Below are 9,778 nucleotides of genomic sequence, written 5' to 3' on the forward strand. Positions count from 1 at the left end.
ATCATCACCTTGGTAACTTATGAGATGGACCGACTCTATTTTTAATGCGGAAGTGGATGCCCCGGATGGAGCGGTTTAGGTGTCACAGGTAGATGATTAATGTGTTGTTGAAGGCCGTGAAGAAACACTCTAGGAAACATTGGTCGTTGTCCGTGCAGGTTATACAGACTATCCATGTTTGATATTATAGTTTGGTTAGGATGGTAGAAGTAGGGAGATGGGAACATACGATGCATCGCGTTATAACTACCGGCCTCAGCTAGTAGTTCCAGTCCAACCTGTGTTTGGCGTTTCCATTTTGTTCTGCAAAAAATAAAGATTTGCCATTTGAAATTTTAGCAACGTTTGAATGAATTATGTGTTTTGATAAGATTTGTACGGAAACAGAAAGCTGTTGATTGATTCGTTCACTATCTAATACAGTACAAGACATCAATATACAAAATGTATACATAATAATGTAGAAAGATAAAGCCATCGTCAAATTTCGATGATAGTCTGTCATCACATTTTACAGTGTTAATAATGTTTTTCTTTGGACGTTTTTAAGTCTATTTTTATCATTTTGAGAAATTGCTACCATCATTTTACACATTATGTTGAGAAGTGTTATAGCCTCATTTTTATTAGATACTATCAGTTTTGTCTCTTTTTATTGTATTTGCAGTGATATTAGTCACTGTATAGTAAATAAGAATGTAGCATTTTTGTTTGCCTATCAGAACATATCATTCAGATCGCTTTACATATTTGTTTACGTGTTTTTCATTTTGTTAATATTTCACCTGTAAATAGACTTCTAGATTCACTGGTCATATGTATGTCCTATATTGAATGGTAAAGATGAAATCTTGTATTGTACAGCGATTGTACTTTTTATTCTGACCACAGTACAGTCTGTTCAAGTTTATCGGCGGACATACCGCAATATCCCTACATGTATATGTCTACGGCTTGCAGTCCGTGCCGTTGTTTTGTCTGTCTGTCAGTTCGGCGAATGATTGTCTCAGATCTTTTCAGTTTGTGAAATTTTGCCGACTAAATTGTTAACGGGTCTGATTTCCCAGTACAGTGTACCCAATTACAGTTTGGTGATGCCGTCTTCAATACGGACAAAACGTTTACACAATGTATCATTATTTTGACCTATTCATGTACGAATTTCCAATTTCTTATTTTTTCTGAGCGACTAAGTTGCACTGACATTTCATTCTTATCTGCTTGGTAATGCTTTGAGAGGTTTTCACACAGAAAAACATACTGCATTCATCATTCCAAATCACTCTACAGACTTTGTCCTTTTTCGTTTTCATTTACTTAAAAAAACGAACAACCGATCTCGAAGATTACCGCAACTAGATTACAAATCTAAAGAGCGGTTCTTTGTCGGTTTTCTTTGAGACAAAGAGGTGTTCAAAACGCCAATATCGTCGGGGACTGGAGAAAGTTCCATAGTGGCTATTGTACAAGACGGAATAAACGCTGTTTCCATTACAGGCCAATTGCCTGAGAGAATAGAGATGACAATGGTTTCAATAATACGAGGCCGGGCTTTTCAAAACCCACAATAAGAATAATTCCCTTAGTAAGTGAAACCAAAGCTGTTGAAATTAACTCCATCAACAAACAAAGATTACAGAAAAACAAGGAAATTTTACGCGGGCCACTGTCTGGTGTTGCCGTAGGCGGAAAATTAACCCGACCCGTACATGAGGCGCAGCGAGAAAATACAACAAAAAGCTGTACTAATTCGGGGGAGTATTACCAACAGGTATTACAACGAAAGAGAGAACACGGTGAAAACAATGACGGAAACATCAAACGTTCTTAAACCACAATAAAGTCAATTATTCATAAAAACAATAATCCGAAAACTAATCGTTTGGTGAAGTAATATTCGTTTGAAACAAATTGAGGGAGTACAAAACCAACAGACTGTTCATTGTCCGGACAATTTTCAAATTATTACAAATAGTACTCAAACAATGTTAATAAATACAAAGGCCATATAAGAAAACTTATGTGTTTCTGATAACCCAGCCGACACTAATTTAAGCCAACTATCCTAAAAAAAATTTACATTCAAAAATGTAAAATGGTGAGAATTTACTTCAATTTCTGTGTAATTTTCCTTTATCAAAGTGTCTTTGGTCATTTAAAAAAAAAAACATTTCCAGTCAGAGAAACCAAGTCTTGTCAGCCTGTAAGTTTATACAGTAAAGTCTGAATATTGTATATATTCATCTATTTCACATAAAATTGTCTTCATTTACTTCTTTTACACCTCATCAAACTCTCACAGAATTATTTGACATGTGACCAATGAATATCTTGTCCACGAATTGACGTTATCGCTCCAAATTAGAAAACAGTCAAATTCCGACTTACCTATACTCTATTTTATGAAGCTACGTTATGGGAAACAAACATTTTTTTAAATTTTGCCTAATGAATAAACCCGTGAAATTTAATTTACTTGATATACAAGCAAATGCAATCAGGCTACGAATGAACCTTTCTTTGTCCCTGAAAGCATATGTAAATTGTGTAAGTGTAATAGAATCTGATGGTGAAATAATTAGTAAATTATGAATAAAGTTATTTTTTTGTAGTGGGAATGCGTACACTTTTAATGACTGTTGATTCTACGGTAATAAAATGTACATTGTGAAATCAAGACAGTTATTTATTTTGACTTCTAAGTTTTATGGGAAAAAAAACGTTTCCAATTTTTTATTGAATTTATCGGAATTCGTTGATATAGAAATTGCCGTGTGCAATGAGCATGTCCTGTGACTTTTCGCTTAAATCGATAGACCGTGCTTGTTTCTGCATTTTTAAATGCCAATGAGGTGATCTTTAGAGGTAGATATTTTTTTTTAATCTATGAAAAAAACTGTCCACACTCAAGAAAAAGTCATGTCGTTCACTAGATTAACTACCGCGTTATTTGGCAGATGTGTAAAGCTTAGAGATTCGATTTTATGGCAATGGTGTGTAAACATGATAACACTTAGCGTTGTACGTTGATATTGGATCAAACCAGCGATGAGAATATTTACCTATTTCAATTTTTTGAATAAATGTTATGAATAAAAGTGTTGTTCAAATAACTTTCAGGGGGAAGTGGGGGGGGGGGTTGCTCCAGATGGGGATAATAAGACAAAGAGTTATACAATCTATATTTGAAAAGCTTTAATATACGTTATTAGCGAAACAATGGTCGTCCCTTATCAACCCATTTCTAGCACAACAATTTCCGTTTAACATTTCAAATAGGTTACACATTTCAGTTGTATTATTATAGCTATTGATTTAAATTAAAATGGTTACTCAATCGAGTGTTTTGATAACATATATCTATATCCTATTTCAGCCATTTCATTATCCAGTGTTTAAAACAAACCAGTAATCGTGTTCATTATATAGTTGTTTTCAAACTGACAATTTACTCATTTCAACAGACGAAGAAACACACTGTTACCATGGAGAAACAGTACCATCTGGAGCCAAATACAGAGAACTAAAACTTATCATTTACTCAAATATAGCTATCCTTAGTAATGTGTTAATCTACTTTTGTTTATTGTACCAATCAGAACAGTGATATATATATATGTAGTCAGATAACCCGAAGGAGTGGGTGGGGGTGAGGGTGGGGGTCCAAGCGTGATTTTAGATCACTATAGAGTAGTTGCTTCACGAAATGACCCTTCAAATGCCCTGGAAACATCTTAGACAAGCAGCACAGTGTTGGTTGTCTTATTAAAGAATATCTAAGATTGGACGAGAAACGAATACGATACAGTTTACTGCTGCATGTATACTCAGCTGCCATTATCAATATTAACGAAATTCTGTATGGTGTAAACCTGGTATTTATATTTTTGTCACAAAAGTCAAATTAAGGATGTTTAGAAAAGAGTTTAGTACCCTAATGATAAAATTGTCCAGTTTGCGACGCATTTATCAAGACTAGTGGAACAACTATATCTGCGTGATGTGTGTATTCCGCAGACAGTCGTTGTACGAAAAGCTTAGGTGACTTTTTGCTCTTGTTATCCCTTATTTAAAATTACACTATTTATAAGTTTATTTTAAAAAGTTTTGATATTTCCAGTCATTTATCATTATTTCAAGTCTTCAAAAACTGAACTTGTTTTTTTTTGAAATTTTATGTACCCACTGTTGTAGATCATGCTCGTCATCCGAACAACAGACTGCAACACTACTCAGTGTAAACCATAACGCTTTCACATGTTATGGTTGGTGTTTCTTTCTCCCAAATAAAATCGAACACGTCTTTGAATAGGAAATAATGTAGACGTTCTTTATCCCCTTCCAATGTAGTGTACATTTTACATTTGTATGGCGTAATGAACTTTCAAAAGTTCACACGAGTTATTGTAGTAGTGCCTACTTTGTGTGCATAACTATTAATCGTCTGCTTATCAAGTTAATCTATAGAAATCTTCAATTCAATCAACAGTATAAAAAAAATTCCATCAATGAATGCAACGACTGGGGCCGCATGTTTAAGGAAATAACTTCGCTGAATGAACCGGTAAATATATATTATTTGATAACGTGGATATCATATGTTACATTGCCAACAAACTTCTCTTCCTGAGTGTATGCTATTACGTTGCTTTGTGCTGGTAGCGTTACAACCATGTACAATATTATCAAAGCAAGTATGAAATTAAACATATTAAAAATAACTATGGACTTCCATTGGTCCAGTTAGGTTCCCTACGCCAGGTTCTTCCGCAGAGCAGGGGAGTTAAATCGCACGCTCACCGAAGTACCGTTATAATTAATGCCACCTTCTAAATATATAACTCACTTGATGCTTTACATTGCCTTGCTAACCGTAATTCTAGACAAAGACAGCTTTGGTTAAAACTAAAGCGGGAGGAAGGTAGAAGAGTAAAGAATAACAAAAAAGGGGTAGACATGACAAAGAGACGGTGTGCTCATAGAAAGATAACGATAGAGGTTGCTACAAAAACAACGACAAACCGTCCCAGTACCAGAATGACAGTCGCATGATACGTGTACTATTTGGATAGGGTTGGCGTGACATAGAAAGAAAGCTTGCTGTGAATAATACATACAAATATTTTAATAGAGTAAAAACAACAATTATAATTCACACACACAATTGCCAATGGAAAGGAGACAAAACGCAAGTAAGAAGGGTATTGATAGCGTCAGGTCACACCTACAACGTACCGTTACATTTGTGTAAAATACACATGTGCACCTGTATATTTTAACGTGCTAACTGTTCAGATAACACATGGTTCTTACCTTCTATTCTGGTACCATGTTTTGACCTGGGTGTCTGTGAGATTAAGACTGGCTGCCAGATCCATACGGTCTTGTACGGATAAATACTTCTGTCTTTCGAAGTTCCTTTCCAGTGTGTTCAGTTGATGGTCCGTGAACGCCGTCCGTGCCTTGCGAGCTTTCTTTGACTTCACTGATGGACTGTCTCGACTTGAGCTTATTTCGTTGTCCTTAGCTAAAGGCAAAAGAACGATACCATATTTCATTCTCCCTTTTTGCTAATGACTGGAAGAAAGTGTTGTTTCTTTCTTTCTTTCTTTCAAAAAAGGCAATAAACGAAATAGTTCAGCCTATGATTACTTCGTCGTATACGTCCATGAATGTAAGACGTTCCTAAAATAACCCAACTTAATAATATTCTATCTAAAAAAGGATATCAGAATGATACATATTGTATCAAGAAATCAGCTATTTTTTTCTCAATGTTCTTTACCCAAAAATTTTCACTTTTTTTAATTGTGTAAAGAAATTTTACAAAATAAATAATTGTTGATACAAGATCAATTTGAAACATGTCGTCATGGACTCCAGAATCATCATAAAACTAATATCAGGGATATTTGTATATTTACGATTATTTCTCATATTCTTGTAATTTACAATAAGGGGATGTGCTGTAAAAAAATAATGATGAACCATTACCCCAAGTTTCATTGTAGCCATATTTTTCGTTGAATCATCTCCATCATGTATTTACCATATCTCAAGATCCATAACGAATTTGTCATTGAAAAAGATAGGACCATAATAGAATAGTAATACTATTGATGATGAAGGCACTTATGATTGATATTACCATTACATTCACGACTCATCATTTTATCTATTAAATATCTTGTCCTTCTGAACCTATTGCAGGGAAAAGGGAATGGTATCTTCTAGAGATATCAATCTAAATGTACAGTCGGGATTACTCGGTGACTATGGACTGCGATCTGACAAACAAGGGCAAAATTTACGATGGGTTGTACATTTTAGGATTTGTGGTCGGGGTCAGAAATGATTAAAAACTCAGATAGCGTCAATGAGAGCAAGAGACTTTAAACACGAGATGTGATGATGCCCTGTATATCGACGTGCCTTGTTAAGTAAACTTGAATGACCATTCAAAATAATTTAACATGTCAGGAACATTTGAGCGCAGAGTAGTCAAAAATTTGACAAATAAATTTATTTCAATAGTTTTCCGGTCACATTATGTCTCGTTGACCGCCTTTAATTTATCGGTTTGTCGCTGTTTTGTTGTTATTTCGTTTTGTTGTTGAGCTCAGTTATTATTCTTATTGTTTTATCACCCGTGTTGTGTATCCCTCAGTTTTAAAGACGGTTTGCTTAATTATGTATTTTCATAAAGTAAATCTTCAGACTTAGATTTGATTACGTAAAGCTATCTCTGAAGGTAGTACAAATGTGGTACAAGCATTTAACAAGGTGGGTCTGGGTTTTTTTTTCGATAAGATACACCGAATTTTACCTCGATTGGGTTGTTTAATTCTCTTCATCGTACCATTTTGTGTCATTGTGTGGATCGCTACGTGGCAAATGTTTTCCGTTGTAATCAAATTTGAAATATCACTCTTAAATGTGTTGTATATGTTACAACATTGAAGGAAATGTCCATTTATAGTGAAAGGGTCGCCATTTTTATTTCCTCACTGTCCCGTAACGAGACCGCCTCTCTTTTCGACAGTACAGATTTTCGCCTTTCAAACCCATACAAACTCTCTGTTACTGACGTGATCGACGTTTAATGCCGTTCATTACCTTGTTAACGATATTCGATTAAGAGTTTGAAGTAAATAATGTAATAAATATCCACGGGACTGTAATGAAAATGAGTAAATTGTTCAAATATTATAGTTTACATTGAAATGATTATATGGTGCTATCTCTAAATGAACACCGGGTGGAATGTTTCTCCGTCACCCACTCGCGCGTGTTCAGGTTTGATAGAATTGTATATTTTGTTATTAAGATCGTTTATTGCTTTTGATTTATTAAAAATTAACACATTTCGTCCAGCAAAGGTACTTTTTGGAAGAATTTGAACCACAATGTGGGCTGAGCTACGCATATATACGTATTAAGAATTGGCGATCGTGTTACAATGATATGAAAGAAGTGGTGAACACTGAGTTTTCACACGCCGTACACATATCGACATACGAATGACAGCCAATCTAGTGACCAAAAAATTCCCGTTTTGGAACGAAATATACCTAATGTAGCCAATTCTGCGTTCGAAATGTATACCTGTGTATCTATGATTGTATTCTCTGTCCAAAGAAAACCGAGTATCGAGGAACGGTTATGTGAAACGAATGTAGCTGCAGCCAGAGTGTGAACGTCCCATGTAATTTCAACACAATTTGTCACTTCGACCGCATTGCACATATTGTTACAGTTCAAACACGATGCGTTACATTTTAAAAGCTTTTAAGAACTGATGTACTTCAAAGTTCCCCACCAAGCTGTCGGGGACGTAACGATACAATAATTCAATTTAGCGTTCTGATCTCGTTTTATTTACCACCCGTCTGTTAGCAACTCCTTTCCTATTCATCAATTGAATTAATCGAATTTTCGTACTAACAAATTAAAAGTCAATTATCATGGTAATTTTTCTTGCACAGAAATCGCGACTTTTTTGTCAACATAATCTTTTGTTTGATTTGGCTTCTCTGTGTTATGAGGAGTACATATAATAATATTAGACTTTGAACTAGAAATATACAGTTTGTGTAATAGGATAGACCATGTTCAAACGAATCACACAATTTGCCTGCTTAGCTACTAGTCATATATCGTGGTCTGTCTCTTGTGAAACGATGTGTTTAAATTCATTTATACAGTACTCCAACCGTTGAGGTTAACCATTTATTACTATTCACCTATACAGTACATCAGTATACATTAGAAGAAAACGAAACGTGTTTGTAAAAATGGTTCATTTCAAATGTCAATTTCAGATGTCAATTTCAAATAGAGTATGTTACAATAAGAGTAGCGATAACAACCGAACATTTGCAATCCAATTTTCTATTTTATGCTTACCAATGTTTCTAATTCTAAGAGTTAGCTGACAGAATTATTACCCCAAATATCAAAAATTCACTACGTTCTTATTATTGAGAGTACACATACGCCAAATGTCGCCTTTAGTTTCTGGATAAGGACCGCAAATTAGATTGTACTCTACAAGTTTTGTTTTCAAGAATTCGTACATATAGTTCTTGACACCTAGTCATATTGTAAAACTTGCATCCTACCTTGCTTGCTTGCCAGTTTAATATTCACTTTCTGGTATCTTAAAGTTAGGTTGGTTTAAGTTAATGTTAGTTGCTTGTTACTAAAATGTGCGACAAACGCGATCTCTACGATTAAGTGGACGTGTTGAAAAAAACGGCAGATGTCAAATACGAGTGAGTTATATTGATAGAGAGCAGACCGGATAATATGAACTTACCCTGGCTAATATGTTCATCTTGCGAGTCCTCGTCAGGTGGAGGCCTTTTATAAGAATTTGAGTTTATTGTGTTCGTTTCAAGATGATCTGTACTGGATGTAGTGTTCAAGTCACTGCTGTTGTCTAGTTCCTCGTTTATTTCATCTGACATTGTTGTTACTTCGTGTGTATTCTTTGCTGTTGTTGTTGTTGTTGTGCTTGTCGTGGTTATCGGCATTGACCTTGAGTCTATCACTTCTTTAGGTTTTAAGTCACTGAGAATGTCCCGAATTAAAAACGATGAGGCTGTGATTCTTGGCTGGTCTACTTGAGGGTTAGGACATCGTAAACCCTCATCAATATCGTTTGTTCTGTCCTTCTGTTCAACGGCATAACCAATGTGTGATCTCGCCGAGTGTTCGAACTCACCGTCCGTACTCACCGTGCTCACACGGTCATCGCTGTCACTGTAGTTACTACCGTCCATGTCGATACTTTCAGAAACGAAATTGGCTTTCATATCTTGCATTGTAGTCCGCTCATCAGACATAACTCAGGTATCAAAACTAATAAGGTTGTTGAGATCCCTGCAAAATGACGGGAAACAGACACAGACCGGTACAACTGTTTTGATATTTCGTTAACAGCGTAACAAGGTGAAATTCCTCTTCACAAGTACACAATCTTCTGGTCAACAACTCTAATATGTTCCTTGGTGAGCTGAAAACAGATTTCCTGTGAAACGAAAGACAAAATGATGAAACCACAAGGCTATAGTCAATATCGTTTGACGAATACCAGACAAGGTAAGATGACTGGTAAATGAATTCGGAATATTTTAACATTTACCGTTATGAAGAAGAATGTAAATATTAAAGTGTAAAACTGATACAAAAGTAATATAAGAATTTTCGAAGTGTCGTCTTTACAGGGAACAAAAAACAACATAAAAAATATTGAGTGCGGAGCCTTTGATGATCG

The 9,778-nt window shown here is 35.3% G+C and overlaps 1 protein-coding gene across 1 annotated transcript in view; it reads right to left on the bottom strand.

The window, feature by feature from the left end:
* LOC144441197 (barH-like 1 homeobox protein) overlaps positions 1-9,347 on the bottom strand; it is a 9,407-nt gene extending 60 nt beyond the window's left edge. The window contains exons 1-3 of the mRNA XM_078130748.1: positions 8,819-9,347; positions 5,314-5,527; positions 1-303 (exon numbers count right to left, since the gene is read on the bottom strand). The exon at positions 1-303 is cut by the window's left edge and continues 60 nt beyond it. Of these exons, the coding sequence (XP_077986874.1) occupies positions 42-303; positions 5,314-5,527; positions 8,819-9,347 (1,005 nt within the window). The 3' untranslated portion in view covers positions 1-41. The remainder of the gene's footprint in view (positions 304-5,313; positions 5,528-8,818) is intronic.
* Positions 9,348-9,778: the final 431 nt, after the last annotated feature.

This window comes from Glandiceps talaboti, chromosome 10, assembly GCF_964340395.1.
Source record: "Glandiceps talaboti chromosome 10, keGlaTala1.1, whole genome shotgun sequence".
Classification (NCBI taxonomy): domain Eukaryota; kingdom Metazoa; phylum Hemichordata; class Enteropneusta; family Spengelidae; genus Glandiceps; species Glandiceps talaboti.